This window comes from Pomacea canaliculata, linkage group LG1 (assembly GCF_003073045.1).
Source record: "Pomacea canaliculata isolate SZHN2017 linkage group LG1, ASM307304v1, whole genome shotgun sequence".
NCBI lineage: Eukaryota > Metazoa > Mollusca > Gastropoda > Architaenioglossa > Ampullariidae > Pomacea > Pomacea canaliculata.
In genome coordinates this window covers 997673-1017887 of record NC_037590.1, presented here as the reverse complement: position 1 = coordinate 1017887, position 20215 = coordinate 997673, and the positions used below count along the sequence as shown (strand labels likewise).

The 20215-nt window shown below is 44.7% G+C and overlaps 2 protein-coding genes across 2 annotated transcripts; one reads left to right on the top strand and one right to left on the bottom strand.

Annotated features, from left to right (window-relative positions):
* Positions 1-1166: 1166 nt before the first annotated feature.
* LOC112573539 (tRNA-splicing endonuclease subunit Sen54-like) lies at positions 1167-9004 on the top strand. Its single transcript, XM_025254010.1, is given in 11 exon segments — positions 1167-1277; positions 4582-4746; positions 5035-5095; positions 5842-5925; positions 6488-6642; positions 6909-7506; positions 7508-7897; positions 7899-7977; positions 8287-8350; positions 8464-8559; positions 8832-9004. Coding segments are annotated over 11 exon segments (1932 nt in total). The 5' UTR covers positions 1167-1197; the 3' UTR covers positions 8992-9004.
* Positions 9005-10936: 1932 nt separating this feature from the next.
* On the bottom strand, positions 10937-20215 carry LOC112576458 (rhodopsin-like). The gene is made up of 9 exons (XM_025258895.1): positions 19982-20215; positions 16663-16888; positions 16169-16305; positions 15389-15662; positions 14722-15040; positions 14302-14507; positions 13515-13830; positions 13180-13385; positions 10937-11108 (listed from the first exon to the last, which is right to left on the bottom strand). Exons 2-9 carry the CDS (start codon positions 16863-16865, stop codon positions 10937-10939), a joined length of 1833 nt encoding a protein of 610 aa, XP_025114680.1. The 5' UTR covers positions 16866-16888; positions 19982-20215.

The following is a 20215-nucleotide window of genomic DNA, read 5'->3' as shown; positions in this document are numbered from 1 at the left end:
TCCTCCCATCTATACATACCGCAGCAAGCGAGATTGTGGCTGGATAAAGACGAGAAGACTAACGGATCCATTCAGCCGTTTGTCAACAACAGGTGTGCATCATGCACAGGTGGATACTCACAGGTCTCCAGATCTCACCTTGATGTGTGAGTAGGGGTGGGTGGATTTAAACACTCGTGTAAAGGGCTTCATGGATGGCCACACGTGGATGGCACATGATGTAGACAAAATATAGGGAGCACCTTCGTCTGGTCATCCTCCTTGGTCTGAAACTGCAGCGACCACAACTTCTAGCATCTCGACAACCTTCATCAGAGTGCCGAGCTTTCTACCTACCCACCCCACCTCCGCATTAGCTCCTCCCGAGACTTCTACCTGACAGGTGGGCGGTACAGCGGAGACACGTGGAGACACAAACAACACAAAGTCCTCAAGTTGTCAACACTGGTGTCCAGGTGATACTTCATAAACATCCCGCTGTGGTGTCCTGCCTGGTGCCAGAGAGTTGGTTAAACTAGAGAAGTGTCTTAGTCTTAATTAATACGCATGTCTTTGACAGCTAATTTCAAATATTCTGTCAACAGAGCACAACAACAAGCCGTTCACACTGTATACAAACAGACGCACTGTTAGACAATAAAAATAAATCAAAATAAACAAACTTTACAATTTGACAGCTAAGCGCGATGCAACCATTAAACCGAGAATAATTAATTTAATAATTAAATAAGAAAATTAAATATGGGCCGCAGATCACTTGTAGAGCCGGCGCCTGCTGTAGGACCAGGATGTGAACAGCGTTCACTGTCAGCATGCAGTCTGCCCCCCACCTCCCTCTAAAGCCGAGCATCCTCCTGTGACAGTCTACCTCCGACAGGTGTGCTGGGCGGCACCACGGTTAGTCTTATCCAAGTGTCGAACAGTGAAATGACAATGACAATGACAATGACAATGACAATTCTTTATTAACGAGAGGAAAAATGAGCAAGAAAATGTTTTTTTTTCTATTTCACCCTCGCCCTCTACTACGGATAAACTAAGCATAGACTAACTCAGTGCTATAAGAATAATTAGTACAGGCCATAAGATAAGACATGAAGGAAGGAGAGTGTCTGTATTTATATCACTGACTGCTCAAGTACCTGTTCCAGGTGTTTCAATGTTTCTATATATATACCTACACCATATCAGACTTGAATGCAGTGGGAAGTGTCGGGGAAGCACCTGTACGCTTCAAAGGTGTCGTTTAACTGCGTGGACGATGGTGACAGCCTCAGGTGTGTTTTTGTTTTTCCGTTGTATCTGACCTGAATGTACGTTTCTATCTACATATTTATGTCAGCGGAAAGTGAGGGGAAAACCCGCTGAACACAGACAGTGCGGACCTTGAGGGAGGTTGAGTGACGGCGACGTTTGATCCCCTGAGTGTCAATATTTGTACTTATAGATAAATATTATTGATCACCTAGTACACCCACACCTACCTACAGCCTCTCTGTGCAGTTGTTGGGTGGGCACATGGGTTAGTGTAGGTGCCAGTCTGTAAGTCTGCCTGTTCTGTGCCCCTTCCTGTAGGTCCTCCAACTACATGGCGGCCTGTCCACTCCTTGCTGCTATTCAACCTCCACTTTTTTCATGCCATTAGGTAACTGGACGCCATTAACTAGTGTTTTTAAAGTAAAAATGTTCAGTAATATTGTGCAGACTTGTTTGGCAGACATTTTTGAGTAATAAAATTAAGTTAAAATATTAATTATAACTTAAAAATTATAGATAACCACAAAAATGTGTATATATCTGTGTCAGCCTGACGTCAATACTTTGGTACAGAACTATAAATGTTAATTCAGAGTAAAAACATTTTTTAGGCTCTGCTTGTGTAAAAATATAGTTTGTACAACATAAATATTATTTTCTTAATTTATGCAGAAAGCTACCAGAACTACAACTACAAGAAGCAGAGCAGAGAAACTTTGTATGGAGAAGATGATAAAAAAAGATTTCAATAAAGCAAATGTGACTTTAAAGAGTATTCTTGAAGAACAAATATAATTTTTAACACCTTTAGTTGTGGCTCATTGTTGATTCATAAGTAAATATGGCTGAACAGTTTATTTTAAATTGTAGAATTAGAAATTCTTATTGTGATTTAGATTTTGCTATCGATGAATAATGGATTAGTTTATTCCTTGTTACTCCCTTGAGAAGCATAGGGCCGGAGGAATAATGGATAATAACTTCTATTATTTTCATGGGGACAGGTGTGTGGGTTTGAGAAAGAGCTGCTCACATGCTACAAAGCTAGAATTTAATTTATCCATGCCACCATACTTTTCAGACATCCGAGTGTCCATCTGGACTTTTAAAGTTAAAAAACAAAGGGAAGTTTAGTTGTGCCATCAGTGTTCTTAAAATTGTAAGACATTGTGAAACTGTCCTGCGGTGGCATTACTAAAGTGAAGTCTGGTCAATGGGAGAGAACTGTGGTGGCCAGACTGCTGACTGATCTTCCACAAAGGATTTGTTTCCAGAACTCAGTGAACGTTTCATTCATACTTGCAAAAGAATTGAAGTTCACTTTAATCTGCTTCTTAAACTATTATTTACAGAGTTCTTTGTGTGAGACACTTTCATACAGTTTGTCTAACATCAGCTTAATTGTTGGAGAAAGTATGAGGCACAAATTAACAAAGACTGTACTATTTCAACACCAGCAAGGGATGTTATTTATTGTCGGGGGAACAGGACATCAATAATTAAGTTTTCGAAGAAGAATAAAACATTTGTAACAACTTGCAGTTCTCGATAATGTTTACATTTTGCATTTTGGTTACAGTTTATTACTCGATCAGTACGTTATTAGATGTCAATCTAAACAAATATGCCTCTAATTTAAATCCTATTGTCATGTTCCCAAGCCTCATAATAAAACTATGGCAGGTTGTTTTCTGTAATGTCTGCCACTGGATACAAAGCTTTATTATTATATAAAGTTGTTTCAACATTTTTACACAATCAAAAATATTAATATTTTAATGATATCGTGCTTTGTTGTGACCAGTAGTTTTAGAGTTGGCAGCTGTAGCTGTTTTGAAACTTGCTAGGGCGTAGTTGGGACCACATCTTTTATTGTTATATTTTGTAACAGTTGAAAACAGAATAAACTTGCTGGATCCTTTGTCCGTGGCGAAACAGTGCCATTCTCAAAGTGTTAGTTCCTATATGGTTCATTTGTTCTAACAGGCTAGCATTAGCGTAAAGATGGCGACGCACTGTGTAGAAGGATAAGATCTTACTTCGTGTTTACAATTTGTCGAAGAGTTCATCAAATGCGATGGATGACCCATCGGAACTTAACGAGACGAATGAGATGGTCGGAGGACATTTTTTAAGGTAGTAAAGCTGTGCGTCAGGTCATTCTGTGGCCGGTTTTCACTTTCTGTCAATCTCACTACGCTGTGCTTTTTTCCCCGTGTGTATGAGAGAGAGAGTTAACATGTTAACGAGAAAGCCTGAGCCGATTTCAAGTGGGAAATGAAAGGCAGTAATCACCATTAGCTATAAAATCTGTAAGGTTATCAGACTGGAGCTTTAGAAAAGAATAAAAATAAAAAATCGCTATAGCCTGTGCAGTTTAACATCATGTGTGAAACCCTCCACAACCATCACACTTTCGTTTAATCTTTTGTAGATGGAGGGCCAATTTACAACTTAAACTTTACAGGCAACATTGATCTGATGGCAGGCCCTAAAAGAGAACTCTAAGATCTTGCCAACAGACAGTTCTAACAGATACAGAATGTAGACCAGCACAGACGAGAGTAATGTCATGGCCTTTGGCGATGGCAAAGCAGAGATCTACATAAACAGAAAACAGCTCAAAGAAGAAAAAGGTTTAAGTAGTTGGGAGCCATCCTCTTGAAAAACGGCAACTCCACAACATACTTGCATCAGGATTACAGCAGCAATGGCTAGGTTGGACAGAGTCTGGTGCAGCCATAACATCAGGTTTGCTGCAGAATACAATCTCTGAAAGTCTTTTTTGGTTCTCCTTTATGGGTGTGAAAAGTGGACTTTGCTCGCAAGTAGAGAGAAGAGAACCTAGGCATTAGACAACAAGTGACTAAGGAGGCTGCACTGGATCTTGTACACAGAAATATATAAAACAGTGACTTTGTACAAAGCACAGATACTCTGCTTGCAACAGTCAAACTGCATAATTTGGACTAGTTTGGCCATGTGGTCTGGCATTACACTTTTCCAAAGAGTGTTTTTCATGGTACTCTGGAGGGTGATTGGCACCATAGCTGCCAGAGGAAGAGTTGGATTACAAATGTCATGGACTGGACTGGTTGTCTTGTGCAGGACCTGCTCGCTATCAACCGAGACAGGCATGAGCAGCGGTCAAAGGACATTTAAGCTACAAATTTCTCAACAAATTTAGTCATTTATAGATTCTTTCTTTATTGTCTCTTTTACACTTCACTGATTTTTTTTTTAGATGCTATGATTTATGCATTGTGAGCCCATGCCAGTTCCAGTGCTTCCCGATAAAGCTGATATGATTTTTCACGTTCATAGTGCCAAGGAACTCTTTAGATGGCGGAAGAAAGAGAAAGGCTCCCTTCCTCAAAGAGGTGGGGTAAAGGACTTTGAGCCTGATGACTCTTGGCTTCAAGCTAAGCGTCTGGAAGCATTCTATGAAGAAGAATTATTTGTCCTTGGAGAACCTAGAGTGGAAAAAAGGTAAGAACAATTTTAACAACTTAATTTTCTGACTATGTTGGTATTTTACACTGTGTTTTTGAACAGCAACACTTGTCAATGCCTCCCACCTTGGGATAATGTAAAAGAAAAATGTTACAGCTGTATAATACATGTGATGAAATTGCTTTATGATAAAAATATTTTTTTCTTATGTATTGATATCTCAATTATATAGGGAAATATTATAATCTTGATAATGCTCACATCATCTGATACTTTTTCATTTCAGGGCTCATTGTCAATCCCCTGTTCTTTTTCTTTTTTCAGTGGGAACCTTGTTCAAGGGTCATGGGATGAAAAGACTGGTCTGGTCAGCATTGAGAAAACGGTGTGAATAAAGCAATTGCCCTTGCTTCTACTGTCATGTTTGACCTATGTGTAGTGTTAAACTTGTCATTGCCACCAGCTAGGTCTTGGTTTTAGATTAAATTAATGTTCATCAGCTTGCAGCTTTTATCCTGTAGCTAAATTTATTTACATTAATGACTTAATATTTTATACGAAGCAGACAGTTCAGAAAATTTCTTTTATCCAGCTAAAATGGACAGAGGTCTTTCTCCTACCAAGCCCCATCAACTTGGAACGGATTATCTATCAACCTTCGTCACTCTGATTTTCTTTGCCACCTTTAAAACTTAAGACACATCTTTTCAGAATGAGGACTTCATTGTGACCCTGTCCTGACCCTGAGCGTGCATATTGCGTGCCTGTAATTTACTTTGCGTATGAGTGAATACTGTAAAGTGAGCTTGTCTGTTATATACGAATATGGTGTGTGGTTGTTGATGATTTCATCTATGTATGGTTTATGTTAAGCACTATGAGCAAATCTTTGGAAAGGTGCTATATAAATCCTCCTCATTATTATTATTATATTCCTCCTTTTAAATCAACTGCTTCTTGGTTCAGGTTCATTTTGCTTTGAATATATTGACTTGTGGGTTCTTGTCTGCAAGTCAGAGTCCTGCTACTTGCCGTCTATTTATTAGTTACTTTGCTGTTTGCACTAACAGTCCATCCTAACCTCACCTCATTTTCTTTGTTCTGTGTTGAACGATCTTGGTACTGTTCCAGGCCAAGTTCTGGATGAAAATGGGTTTTGTTGAAAACAATCACAACTGGCTTTATCCAGAAGAGGCCTTGTTTCTGATGGAAGTAGTAAGTCATGCAGGCTTTTTTAAGTCAAATATTTAGGTAGAGACATATTGGTTCTGTAGTACAGATGTATATTATGTGCTTGTATTTTGTGTCAAAGCACAGTTTAGGTTTTCTGAACTGGTTTAACTTTTGTCTTACTTTGTTTGTGATTGATCCTTTTTGAAAAACTTCTTGTGTTAATATTGCTTATTTTCCAACTTTTTTTTCATTAGCACTGTTTTATTCAATGTGTACTTAGACTGGTATTTATGATGTCTTTAATTGGAGACCTTGCAATCAGTCTTAACATTCTTAGTTAGCTGAATCAGCTTTGTAGACACCACTCTAGCATGAGGCCGATCTTGGAAATGTGCTCTAATGCATAAGAATTTATGAAAAGTGCTGTTTTGGAATAACTTTTATATTTATTCATTTATGTTAATTGATACATATATTTATATTACATTTATAGAAAATTATATTTCTGTATATTGATAATACATTTATTTATATTGTGTGTATACAAACACATATTTATGTTAGTTATAACTCTTTGTTTTCTTCATGTACTCTGTGTTTGTAGAACTGTTTAGAGGTGCAGCATCATGGTTTGTCTCTAAGTCTTCAGGAAGCATACAATCTTTTCTTGTGGCCAAACACTACTCTCAGCTTAGAGGAATATCAGGTGTATGCTCATCTTCGTCGTCTTGGTTATGTTGTCCTTCGCCACAGTGGGAAGTAAGCTTACTATTTTTAATTGCTTGTTGGCTTGCTCATGCATTCTCAAATGCCTTCCCATGCTGCATTTAGTAGACTTTATTACAGATATGATTATCAGAGCATTTAGTTCTTCTCACCTGCGAGATGCCTGGTATGGTTGAGTCTTGTGCTGGTTTTGTAAAAGGCTTAGTCTGGAATTTAAAATTAGAACTGATATTTTGCGTTTGAGCTGTATGTAACTAAGCAGGCATTTAGTTCATTCTTTTATGTTTTGAATTTTTCAGACTAGAGTCCACGCCTTATGAAAGGAAGATCAAGTTAGATAAACACTGTGCAAAGAAGAAAAGAAAGCATGACCGACCAAAGCAAGGACTGGGGGAACCTGTCAATAAACACACAGCAGCAGAACCAAGTGATGCACAACACGCTTTGAAAAACAATGCAAGTCATACAAGCACAGGTTTTTCTGTTAACATAACACATTGCAGACAAGAGGCATTGAAAAATACTCTACAGGAAGAGGTTATTGCTTTGGATCACGATACTGATGGCAGCAGAAATGATATGAGCGTTAACTGTGTTTGTGAAGAGGTTGATAGCAGTGTGGCATGTAATGTTGATAGCACTAAAAGGTGTGAAGAGGTTAATACCAGTGTGGAGTGTAGTGTTGACAGCACTAAAAGTAATCATTGGAAAGGTGATGTCAGCAGCTGCTTTGAAGATGCAACTGACAGGGTACATTTAACTAACCATCAGGGATGTTCAAGTGAGAAGATTACAGGCGCAGTGGATGAATGTGATGAACCAGAATTTAAGAGGCAAAAGTTGGAGAAGTCTTTTGAACATGATGATGCTTTAAGCAAAGCTGACAGTGCTACTTGACCCCTGGACGCTTGCAACCCTCAAGTCTCACATGAAGCAGGCTGACTGTGCAGACTCATGCAAATACTCAAACTGGAATTTTAAACAGTTTCAATTTCCCTGCATTGCTGAAAAAGATACAGTGGTACTAAGTGTGCCAGCCCCACACCTGTTGCCTCAGAACATTGAGTTAAATGAAGATTTTGACGATGTTTGTATGTTTGATGTTGACGAATACAGACGTCAGCGGGAGAACGGTTCATGGTCTGCAAGTGATCACCGAGATAGCTACAGTCATCTGGTACATCTTAAGTTTTCATACGCAGACTGGCTACAGAAACACTCCACCCCAGTACAAGCCAGCAACTGGGGGGAGTGGAAGAGAGAAGTGTGGAAGCAAATGGATTTGTTCTTCTCTTACATCACCAGTGTCACACCTGTGGCGAGAGGAGGTCACTCCATTGTTACAACCTGAAGATGCAACTTCCACATGTTAGGACTTACCATTTTCACTTTGTTCATTTCTTAGGTTAGGGATGCATATGAGCATATATGTCACTGAATTCCATAATATGTGTAAATGCATGTTTTGCTAGGATAGATATTTATGTATTTGTCTCTTATCTAATGTGTGAAGTGCACGTTTTGTGAGAATATATGTGTGTCTGTCTCATGTCATCAGTTCTTAGGACTAAGGTGTGAGTTTTCAAACATCATCACACTCACTTGCAGAAGCACTATAGGGCCAGTCAGAACAGCCGAACATATAATTTTTTAAAACATTGTATTCGTTGCCTGCAGATGCAGTTCTAAACAGACTGAGCATTATTCAACCATTCCAAGAGTCTTTTGAAGGCAAGCAAAGGTAATTTTGTTGGCTTTTTTATGTGCTAGTCCATGTTGAATTGTATTATTTAAAATTTCCAAAAAAGTGAACAGATAGGTCATTTGACACAGCAAAAATATTATTTCTTGCAGCAACCCAGTGAAACTTTCTTTTGATGTTTACCTTCCTAATACCACATTCAAGAAGACAAGCCCTGGTCTACCTGATCATAGAATCTGTGTTTCCAGGTGAGCATTTACTGCATTTGTGATAACATGCATCCTAATAAAGTCCCTGGTAAACGTAGTAGGCATGCAGACTATCAAAATTAAAACTTTTTATGGGCAACTTTACCATCTTTTTTAAATAAATCTTTTTTGCATATCATCTAGCATGTGTTGCTGAATAGCTCCATGCATGTCAAAATCTGATGTATATTTGCATGCACAAACAGCTTTTGTCAGCTCAGTAGTTTTGTGCCCCTTTCTTCAAATTGTAGTCAATGCTGATGGTATTTCAGATGTCTTCAGCCTCCTGACCCATTGCAACTGCAGTCGGCCGTGGCTTATCTGTCAGACAATGTCCCTCTCCACTGGGCTGTCGTCATCTCAGGGGAGATTTCCTTCTTTGTGTTTGAAAACAAACATTGCCAGTCAACCCTTCGCCTCTTGGTTGACTGAGGAGGGGCTAATAAATGACTTTTGGGTTAAATAAATATTTACTCAAAATATTTTTTCAGTGTTGTGATCACTTTTTTTTAATTGTTGTCCTGAGCACAATTGATTTTGATGTGATCCATCAGAACTTGTTGCTCGTCTCCATGGTGTTGGTTCTGCTTCCATCCTGTTGTCACTGTCATGTGTTGTGTGTTATCATATCTTTTTGACATGTGACCTTGTGATAGTCTGAGCTGTTTACCATTTCAGGTTACATTTTTTGGAGGGCTCGATTTTTTTTTTTTGGAGTTATGTCAAGCTGCCACAATGGCATTCATAGGTTGGGGGTAGGTGTGGATGTAGAGACAAGAGGGCAGAAGTGCTCAATAGGTCCGCATGCATCACTGCTTTTACTGATCATTTTGTTTCAACAATAGATAAGTTATTTTTAAAATTTAAATTCAGGTGTTGTGCATAGCTGTCGTTGTTATGGTGATTCTGCCAGCATTTTTTGCGAGATGGAAGTGAGCTGCGCATAAAGTTGCCGCCAGGATCAGCTTTAGGGCGGAGTGCCGGCCACTGATGAGGGGAGATAATAGGATCAGCGCCTTAGCGACCTGACTGCCTCCACAGACACGGATCCCCCACCTCCACCTCCCTCCACGCCACCCTCCTGTCTCCTCGCGTGCCATGACGTCACACAGTCCCCCCGGTGCCACCCCTCACAGCAGGGGATGGGGTGGTGGGTGCACAGGGCGACCAGGGAGGCAGGGGGGTAGTTGCAGGCACCTCGTGCTGCGTGTCGGAGCTGCTGCACCCAGCCAGTCGCCTGCGGACCTTGTGACGCTGCGTCAAGTGCTGGACTCGCGCATCTACCGCACTTTATCCACGCTTCAATGATTTGCTTTGAAAGACAAGACAGGAAAAAAAAAGAAAGCCTACGTTGTGTTTTGACGCCACACACGGAGCAGGACCAACAGGGACGCCATTGTTTTTTGCTTCCTTAAACAAAAAGTGAGCAATGCATCGTGGAATGTAAATGGAGAGAAACCGTGAAGTATTGGGGCGGCCTGTCGTGCACCACGCTGCTCTCTTCCTCCTCTGCTCCCTCCCAACGCTTAGGGGAGTTGCCCTCAGTGCGATATGCTAGCTTTGACGGCGCCCAGCAAGCGTATACTTGTTCAGATGGTGGTGAAGGTTAGTAATGGTGGTAGTGGTGCCGTCAGTGAACAGTGTTAGTCGCTATGAGCTCGCCGTCTAGAGCTAACCACCATGTAGCAAGCTCCTAGGCTGAGCAGGTTGGAGGCTGTGAGCATCAGAAACATGCACCGGACACCCAACGCCATTTACATGGAGGCCACTGCACACTGCGTCTTCTTTCGTTCATAACAAGAAATATGTTCAGAGACACAAAGAATAACAAGAACCCATAATTTCATATGTAGCTTTTAATCAGTGATGTTCACAACGGTACAATAATATTTATTGCAGAGAAGCTCTTGTCAAAGTCATTCAAACGTGGAATTGAAGTTCCAGTTTGTACATGACAATATTGTAATAGTAAAACAATTAGAGAGTGATTATTGTCACAGTACAACAAGTAATGAGAGACAATGTTGTAACAGTACACCAGGTGGGAGATAAAGACTCGCTACGTGTTGTCATTTCCAGTGGAGAGCGGTCAGTGTCCGCGCTAATGTCAGCCTGCGCAGGTAACAAAGGGAAACACAAGTTTCTTCATTTCCCGGGTACCTTCAAGGCCTTACATTAGCCGTGTGTGGAGGGACCTGGTGCCTTAGAGTCCTGGGTTATACAAGAAGGGATCTGATATCTTCAGGCCCTAGATTAGTCATGTGTGCGAGCCTAGCAGTTGCCGGCTTCACTTGAACGACTGACACTATTTGACCTACTGACCCTAGATTATGGTGTCTCTCTTCTCTTTTACAAGAATATTTTACGGTATTTTTCCCTAGTTAACCAAGTTGTTAAAGACATATCCATCAAGCGGTGCCCAAATGGCCCCCAGCCCTATTTCCACATTTAATGCACACACCTGTTCACTGTCACACCTGTCTCCGAACTTGGGAGGCTGGGCTGCCTGCACCTGGTGTGTCTCCCCAACATTGGCAGAGCGCACCCACCTAGTGTAACCATGGGAACAGACTGGCTTGTGATGATCTGGCAGTGACCAGGCCAGTCACCTGCTGGTTTGTGCCGAACTCATCAAGACAAACCTAGCCTCTGTCTGTCCGACAATCGCCCCACACCTGCCCCACACCTGCCCCACACCTGCCCCACACCTGCCCCACACCTGAATCACAGCAAAACCAACTGTTTTCGTGTCACAACCCTAAGAAGCATATTAACTGCCTTCAGATTATTGGAACCTTGAGGCCAGCTGGTCGTAGACTCCTGATACTGCATGTCGGCCATCGTTAAGCCGGTTGATAACAAGAAGACGAGAAGTGTGGGATATGTTACAGTCAACATCACAGTATAAAAATATTTCTATAGAGTAAACTCTGTAACAAGTGAGTACAATACATATTGAGTTGGCATACAGAGCAGGAGAAAAAGGAAACAACAGATGTAGGTCAGTGTGTTTGGTCAGTAAACAACATATTTATTGATATTTGTTTTGTATACAGTCACACATAGCCTCACAATATTATTTCGTATCATCCTCCGTTCACAGGTACACTTGTGTGGGATGGACAGAAAACAGGAAAAGACAAAACTTGGAGCTTGTGTGTGTGAGTGAGTAGGTGAGTGAAAGATAAAAATAATTTCAATGTTGTTATGAAATGAACTCTTTCACAACAAACTGTCATATCTGTAGTCAATGGGCTGAGCTGATGCTGTAATAATGAGTAGTTGGTGTTTGTGGTCACTGAGCTAAAGTCACAGTGTAATGGCAGCAATACATCGCCATATGGAATGGTCAGACTAGAAACTTTCAAAACGGAAATTATCTTAGAATGGAAGAAAACAATCGTACTTGTAAACACTATGTAAAACAGGTTGTTAAGACGTGTAAGACAGAAGTGTGCATTAGTGTAAGACAGAAGTATTATTAGTGTAAGACAGAAGTATCACATGGTAAGAAGTATCATTAGTGTAAGAGATCTATAGTGTTGTAGACAGAAGTATCATTAGTGTAAGACAGAAGTATTATTAGTGTAAGACGACAGAAGTATTATTAGTGTAAGACAGAAGTATAATGTAAGACAGGTATCATTCATGTAAGACGTTAGTGTAAGACAGAAGTATCATTAGTGTAAGACAGAAGTATTATTAGTGTAAGACAGAAGTATCATTCATGTAAGACGGAAGTATCATTAGTGTAAGACAGAAGTATTATTAGTGTAAGACAGAAGTGTAAGACGGAAGTATCATTAGTGTAAGACAGAAGTATCATTAGTGTAAGACAGAAGTATCATTCATGTAAGACGGAAGTATCATTAGTGTAATTAAAATAATTCAAGAACGCATCTTTAGGGGGAGAGCTACAAGCAGCCACGTGTCGCCAACCCTGATTAACCGTCGTGCCATACCTGTGGTGGTGTGTGTGACAGTGGGGTGACGTGGGAGGACGTTGAGGTCGTCGTCAGCGCGTACGTCACATGGATGCCGGCCGTTGTGTTGACTTGCTGCTGAGGCTGTTGACATGTTGCAGCCGAGGTCAGCAGCACATGGCAGTTTTCAGGTCCGACATTAGTGGCTTGCATGCTGTCCTGAGCTCACGTGACCTTTGCTGGGATCGTGTCTCGCGCAACCTCCCCTCCCACTCCTCCCCCACATGTCCGTCTGTCCTGTCGTGCAAACTGTTGTCCAGCCTGGAAGGCGACCCGCCACATTATCTCCCCCTGAAAATAGCGTCATGGTCGTTGCCATGGCGACGTGTGCCAGTTCATCCGTGTCCTCCCTGTGTGAAGTGAATGGCGATGTTCCATTGCAACCTGTTGGCTGAAGTTCACTTTGTCCTCCGTTCACGCCATTTTGATTTTGCTGACGTGTCCACAGATTTACGTGCATCGTGCGCCCCTACCGGCACTCCACAGGCCACCGGAAGTCGACGCACGGAAAGCCGCCATCTTAGTCTGCCTGGAACGCTGGGTTGACATGCGCGTTGACCTCAGCCTGGGTGGTGATGACGGTTCCCACGGCAGCGCCCTCTGCAGGGGCAGTCGCCTTGGGAGCCTCGACCTCCACCTTGACCGCGCAGGCGGCAGAACCAGCGGGTTGGGGGGCGGCAGGTTGGGGGGCGGCAGGCTGGGGGGCAGCGGCTGGGGGGCGGCAGGCTGGGGGGCGGCAGGCTTGGGGGCGGCAGGTTGAGGGGCGGCAGGTTGGGGGGGAAGAGCAAGGGGGATGGGGATTGTTTCCGCGGGTACTGCACCTTGGGAGATGGCATAGACACCCTGTAGACAGACGGACAGTACACACTGTTAGACTCACGGGTAGACACACACACACATACACAGGGTAAGATGGAGGCATTAGCGGAAGACAAACAAACAAAAAGTCAGGGGGACACCTGGGGTACGTACCTGCGGCATTTGAAGTTGTCCGCTCTGAGTCATGGCGGCATATTGAGGGATGAACTGAGGAGGGATGTAGACAGGCACCTGACGTGAGCCCTGGGCGCTGACCACGCCCACGAAAGCCTGGAGGATGTCGCGGATGAGGGCGCTGTTGTTCTCCGCCTCCTGGCCGCCGCCGACACCGCCGCCGACACCACCACCGACACCACCACCGACACCGCCACCGCCAGCGCGGATGTCACTCATCTTCATGCTCACCTGCCGTCCGTTGTCGCCGACCTCTGCGGAGGGGTAGGCGGAGTCACTCAGGTGAGACACCTCGCTGGTTGGGGAGAGAGGTCAAAGTTCAAGCAAGTATCCAATTTATACCGGCGTTAGTTTCAATAATTATGACAGAAAATATGTAACAAAACCGTTTTAGTTAATACGGGTACCACACACGTCTCCACACAATCACGGTACACGTCAGTCATGTGATCATACTTATATTCAACTCACTAAACACTACAGACCATTGACTGAGTGTCTGACACACAGGTAGGACTCCTTGCTGGACTACCTGCTGTTAGCACGACTGTACTTGGTGCTGTGACAGCAGGGTGCTCCGCGATGTCCCTGAGCATCCCACAGCAAAGCCGCGCTGCACTCCGCTTGGACTTTGTGGAGAAAAACCAACTCACCCTGACCCTGACCCTGACCCTAACCCTAACCCTAACCTTTTGTGGATAAAATCCATCTTCCTGTTTTCGCGCAGCCGCCAAGAGAAGGGCAGGCCAGGATCACCTGTACTCACCTGGACATGTTGCTGTAGTTGCCGCCGACGACGTTGGAGTTGACGCTGTCGGCGCGGGTCATCTGACTCTTGGTGTTCGCCGCCGCATCCTTCTCCTTCTGCGAGAAGCGGCAGCAGCACAGCAGCCAGGGGAAGCGGGTATCCAGCACCTCGCGGAACTTGGGGTGGCTGAGGGCGTAGATGATGGGGTTGTGCATGGCGGACGCCTGCAACACCAAGCGTCTGGTGATGTCACCGGTTACGTGCGTGTTGTGACGTCACCTCACGCTTTCACAACGAAACTGGATGATGTGGATGGCGTGCACCACCTTCTGGTCGTTTCATAGTAAATCATCAAAAGCTTTAAAACTGTGAGGATATCGTCCATAGAACTATGTGACCCCGCGTGACATGTGTGACATAATTAAGCGTGTTACGTACCTTGGCGAACATGACAGGCAGCTCGGACAGGTAGGGTGTGACGTACTCGGCGGGGCCGAACTGCGCGATGAGGGCGATGGTGGCGTAGGGCAGCCAGCTGATGAGGTAGGTGGTGATGATGGTCATGGCGATCTTGGCGGTCTTGATTTCCGAGCCCTGGGCGGCCGCACCCTGGCGGATCTCAGCGTTCAGCTTCTTGGCCATCTTGCCCATCTCCTTCTCGTGCTTGGCCACCGCTCGGTAGATGAAGAAGTAGCAGAACATGATGATGCCCAGGGGCATGGCGAAGCCACAGATGTACAGGCACATGATGTAGGAGCTGTATAGACATACAGATACGTGATGTAGGAGCTGTATAGACATATAGACACGTGATGTAGGAGCTGTATAAACATACAGACACGTGATGTAGGAGCTGTAGAGATACAGACACGTGATGTAGGAGCTAGAGATACAGACACGTGATGTAGGAGCTGTATAGACATATAGACACGTGATGTAGGAGCTGTATAGACATATAGACACGTGATGTAGGAGCTGTTAGTTTCGACTATTTTATTGAGCAACATTTCGATACTAGTCGATCTTGCTTCGCTGGATGCATGTTCCGCTTCTTCAAATTTTTTAAAGAAAAAAAAAACTAGTCCGCAAGCGTTGCACAGCTCACCGGAAGTAGTCAGTGCGGGTCAAGTAGTCGAAAGTGCAGGAAGTCTGGAAGCCCTCTGGAATGTAGGCCCCCCAGCCGAAGAGTGGTGGGAGGGTCCAGATGAGGGACCAGACCCACACCATGACGATCATGATGAAGGCCTTGCGGTAGCCCAGCGACCTGGAGGCCTTGAGGGGTCTGGCGATGACGTTGTAGCGGTCAATGGCGATCACCGCCATGGTGTCGATGGACATCAGGCCGAAGATGCCACCGATGAGGCCGTAGAACTCGCAGGCTGGTCAGAGACAAACGGACAAACTTGACAATCAGGAGGTCATCAGGATCACATCATACGTCACTTCCTTGGGAGGGGAGTGGGTGGTCGTAGTGCAACACAAAGGTGGGCAGTGGTGGTGGTTGTCATGTTACTGGTTACAGTAGGGCTGTGTATTGTGTGGAGCTGTGTGTGACAGTATTCAGTGACAGGCTGACAGTATTGTGTGACAGAATCTGTGACAGGCTGACAGTATTGTGTGACAATGGTGTGACAGGACTGACAGTATTCTGTGACAGGCTGACAATATTGTGTGACAATGGTGTGACAGGCTGACAGTATTGCTGTGACAGGCTGACAGTATGTGTGACAATGGTGTGACAGACTGACAGTATTCTGTGACAGAGTGACAGTAAGTATTGTGTCAGTCGAAGGTTGACGAGGGTTTTGTCTGTTTACCTGACGACTGTTGTCTGTCGGGAGGCGACTACAAGTGCAGCAGACTAGCGAGGTGTGGAGCCACTTACCCACTTTGCCGAAAAACCATCGCTTGTTGAAGGCTGAGATCGTCAGCAGAGGAAAGCCATTGACGGCCGAAAAGGTCAGGTCACTGAGGGCAAGGTTCACGATGAACATGTTGGAGGGCGTGCGCAGGCTCTTGGTGCTGGAAGGCAAAGACAAAGGTTTTACCAGGGAAGCAAGGGGCCAGGTGTTGTGGATGAAGACAACTTGCTGTCTGTGTTTGTGATGTTGCTGGACTAGCTGTCAGTCAATGGGGCAGAAGGTTTGAGACAAAAAAATGGACTTGACTGACAAGTAGTGGGTCACGTGCAGACTTCAATGACAACATTGCTAACAATCCCCGTTTTGTCAAATAAAAGAAAACACAAAACAAGTTAAATAAAACCAAACGAACAAACGCTGACTGTAACACTACAACAGAATTGCTGCTGGGTACAGTTAAAGAAATACCCGGGGTACAAGAGCAGAGCAGTCGCGAGGAGAGGATGCTGACACTCACGTTCCAAAGATGTAGATGACCAGGAGATTACCGAAGACACCCGAGATGCCGACGATGGTGATGTACACCCCGATAGCGTAGTGCCAGGCCTCGGGAATCAAGGGAAACTGCTTCCAGTGGGGGTGGATGAACAGGTCGTAGGTATCGTAGATGTGGGTGGTGTTGGACACCATCTCGGTAGTCGTGGCTAAAGCCGTCGTCATGGTGACAGCTGTCACTCTGTGACCTGCAGCAGAGAGGTCAGTTTGTAGGGGTCAGTGAGGTGTGGAGTTTATAGTTTTGTTGTTGTTTATACCGTTTTGTCATGATGGGTGTGTCACATGTTTAGCTTGGTGTAGTGTCACCTCATCGACTATTTCCACCTACGATGCGGGTGGTCACGCCACACACACCTCCATTGTTGATGTCCAGGTTGTACAGGTGTCGCCGTCCTACATTTCGTGGCCATCAGCTTTAAAAATCTGACATTTTAAACAATTCCCTTCTTTTCTCCTTTTTCATTGCTTGAGAACATCGACCTGCCGAGGGCTGAATTATGAACAAGAAAAACAAATGTCTGCAGCAGCAATATAGATTCTGGACATGGACTGCTGGTAGCTTCTGTGGAACTTGGCTGACAAACAACTAAAGGATAAACAAAGTCAATAAAATATAAAATAATATTGATAGTAATATGTCAAGATACGAGGGAAAGCAGGTTTTAAAGCAAAGCTGCCTGGAAAAGGAGAAACTATCGGAGACACGTGACAGTGGCTCTTAACACCAAAAGTCTGTTGGCTGGTCTGTTGGCTGGCTCCATTTCAAGGCCGGTGCCACTCCATGGCAACCGTCACAAAACATGGCCGCCATGCCATTCTACTCCACAGAAATGTCGCCTAAGTCGGATAATAACAGTTGTGACTAAATGTAACGAGATTCTGCTGTCATGACAACGATCTGCTCAGAGGAGGTAGAGGAGGAGGTGGCAGTTGATTCTATTATCAGGCTCTTGTTTCACTAACGGTCCGTGTGTAATTCTCCTGACGCACTGCATCTTCCGCTGCCTCCCCCCAGTCCACACCCCTGCCCCTCATCCTCTTACAGCAGGCGGCATTAGAGGCACAACATAAAAATAAAATAAATCTTGATGTGGATGAAATGAAAATAAAATATTTGCTGGAGTGAGGAGGAGCAGGTACAGGCGGTAATCAGTCAGCGATGATAGGTCCTCCTCCTGGTCTCAACCGCTAGAGGAAGAAAAGTAGTTCAGTGACACTGAGGGCGGTGTTTGTCCACTGATCACTGCCCATCAGTATATATATCTATAAATTATACATATTTATACAAAGCGCCTTTTGTTGGCGATGCCAATGACAGTTTATTAGCAAGGTGTGAGTACAAACAATGTTGCTTTACTTGCAGCCTCTCCCTCAAAAGAGAGCGCTCCGGTGGCGCAACGGTTAGCGCCTGTCACCAATACAGTGAAGGTTGGCTGCCCTGAGTTCATTTCTCGTCTCGGGCACGTTGTTCTTTCTCTGCATGTGGCATCTGTTTACAGGGCTGGCTGCTTGCCGTAATATAGCCTTAGCTGCTGACACGGCGTAAAACACCAATCCACCCACCCCCGCCTCTCCCTCAAAAGGACAAAATGTAGCCGCCAACCTGAACTGTTGGACTACAGACTGCCGTAGCCACAGTTAAACTACAGACTGCTGTAGTCAGATAGTTGGACTACAGACTGCCGTAGCCAGACAGTTAAACTACAGACTGCTGTAGTCAGATAGTTGGACTATAGACTGCTGTAGCCACAGTTAAACTACAGACTGCCGTAGTCAGATAGTTGGACTACAGACTGCTGTAGCCACAGTTAAACTACAGGGCCATGTACTAGTCGTGTTAGTGGCTTGTCTTTCAGTGGTTGTGTCAGTGAGTCTGTGTTACAGTACAGTGCTGTTTCTTTGTTTGTTTGTTTCGTGGCCGTACGGTGTCAGCACCTCCCAGACGTTTGTAATTACTTCAAAGGAGATTTTGTACAGGAAACTACAGGTGGTGCCTTGTAGCCAGCGAGGAGCCAGTGAGTAGCCAGTGAGTAGCCTGCAGGCGGCGGGTGTGTCAGCACGAGGACAGTGTGTCTGTCTACCTGTCTACCTGTCTACTTGCATGTACACCAGTGGTGTCTAGCACTACAACTGTTTCTATCTCCGTCAGTGTCTAGTCACCGGAAACTCTGCTGGAGTAACCGAAAACTGTTGGTGACGATGTCCGTGACGCCACAGCACGAGGTCAGCAGTCGTATGACGTCATCATAGTACTGCCTAGCAACGCAATGGATACAAGGGGATGGGGCAGAACGGAAATAAACATGTAAACCGCTTTATAAAATGACAGATGGCCGTCTTTATTCATCCCAGCGAGCGATTGTCACCGAGAAGTGTTTGTCCTCAGGTAGTGTTTGTCTCGAGTAGTGTTTGTCTCGAGTAGTTTGTCTCGAGTAGTGTTTGTCTCGAGTAGTGTTTGTCTCGAGTAGTGTTTGTCTCGGTAGTAGTTTGTCTCGAGTAGTGTTTGTCCTCCAGGAGTGCACTCAGCTGCACAAGCTACAAAGTAAAGAGAGAAGAGGTGGTGCCCTCATCACCAAGGTCCATCAGTGGACAGCTGTAACCAGTAATTATGTTTGTGATGTCAGTTGATGTGACAGCCAGCAGCTTACAGACAGCGGCAATGGCGGACACCAGGCTACAGTGTGTCTGTGCTGCTGGACTCAACACCTGTCGTACAGCTGTACACCTGTCAGCAGCTGGGACTGTCGTTCCCCATACAGCTGTCACTGGCTGTCTTCAGTATAGTTACAGCTGGTTATGGTGCGATAGGAGTGACACCCAGTCACGTATCTCGGGGTTTGCTGTGATTTCTAAGGCGTGTGATGTGCTAGTAGATAATGAGAACTAGATGAGATGAGGACTATCACGATGAGAGTTTTCATGAGTACAGCTCTGTGTACGCTGTAAGAAAGGAAGACAGAAGCCACAGAGCACAGCAACTAATAAACAACAAATTGGGATGTGGCAGTCAGCGGTGCACAAACCTTGATTTCCCTCGCTGTCAGTCTGACAGTCGTGTCTGACACCGATTGACATCTGACACACCGACTGACATCTGACACACCGACTGACACACCGACTGACATCTGACACACCGACTGACATCTGACACACCGACTGACATCTGACACACCGACTGACACACTGACTGACATCTGACACACCGACTGAGATCCTGCTGAGGGCCAAAGTCAAACCAAACCTACCGTTACTAGTTTGTCCAGGTGCTAAAGGTCACTCACCGTTTTGGTTGCGAGCAGGAGGGTGAGTTGTGTCCTGACCAGGGCTTCAAGGGTTGGACAAGAAAGCCACAAGATGTCCGCTGTCGTCAGGGGCAGACCCAGGTGAGGTACAGGTGAGGTACAGGTGAGGTACAGGTGAGGTACAGGTGAGGTGAACTACGCTGACTGTACAGGTGCCAAGGCTCCTGGCAGGGGGATGTTGACACCTGGAGGTTTGGCTGGTGTGTGGCTGGC

Bases quoted from the DNA above. Each gene is read 5' to 3' on its own strand.
- LOC112576458 (XM_025258895.1), bottom strand. From the start codon at position 16,865: ATGACGACGGCTTTAGCCACGACTACCGAGATGGTGTCCAACACCACC. The intron at 15,041-15,388 runs GTGAGCTGTGCA...ATGTCTATACAG, and splicing joins ACCCGCACTGACTACTTCCG to CTCCTACATCATGTGCCTGT. The intron at 13,386-13,514 runs GTACGTACCCCA...GTCTGTCTACAG, and splicing joins GACAACTTCAAATGCCGCAG to GGTGTCTATGCCATCTCCCA.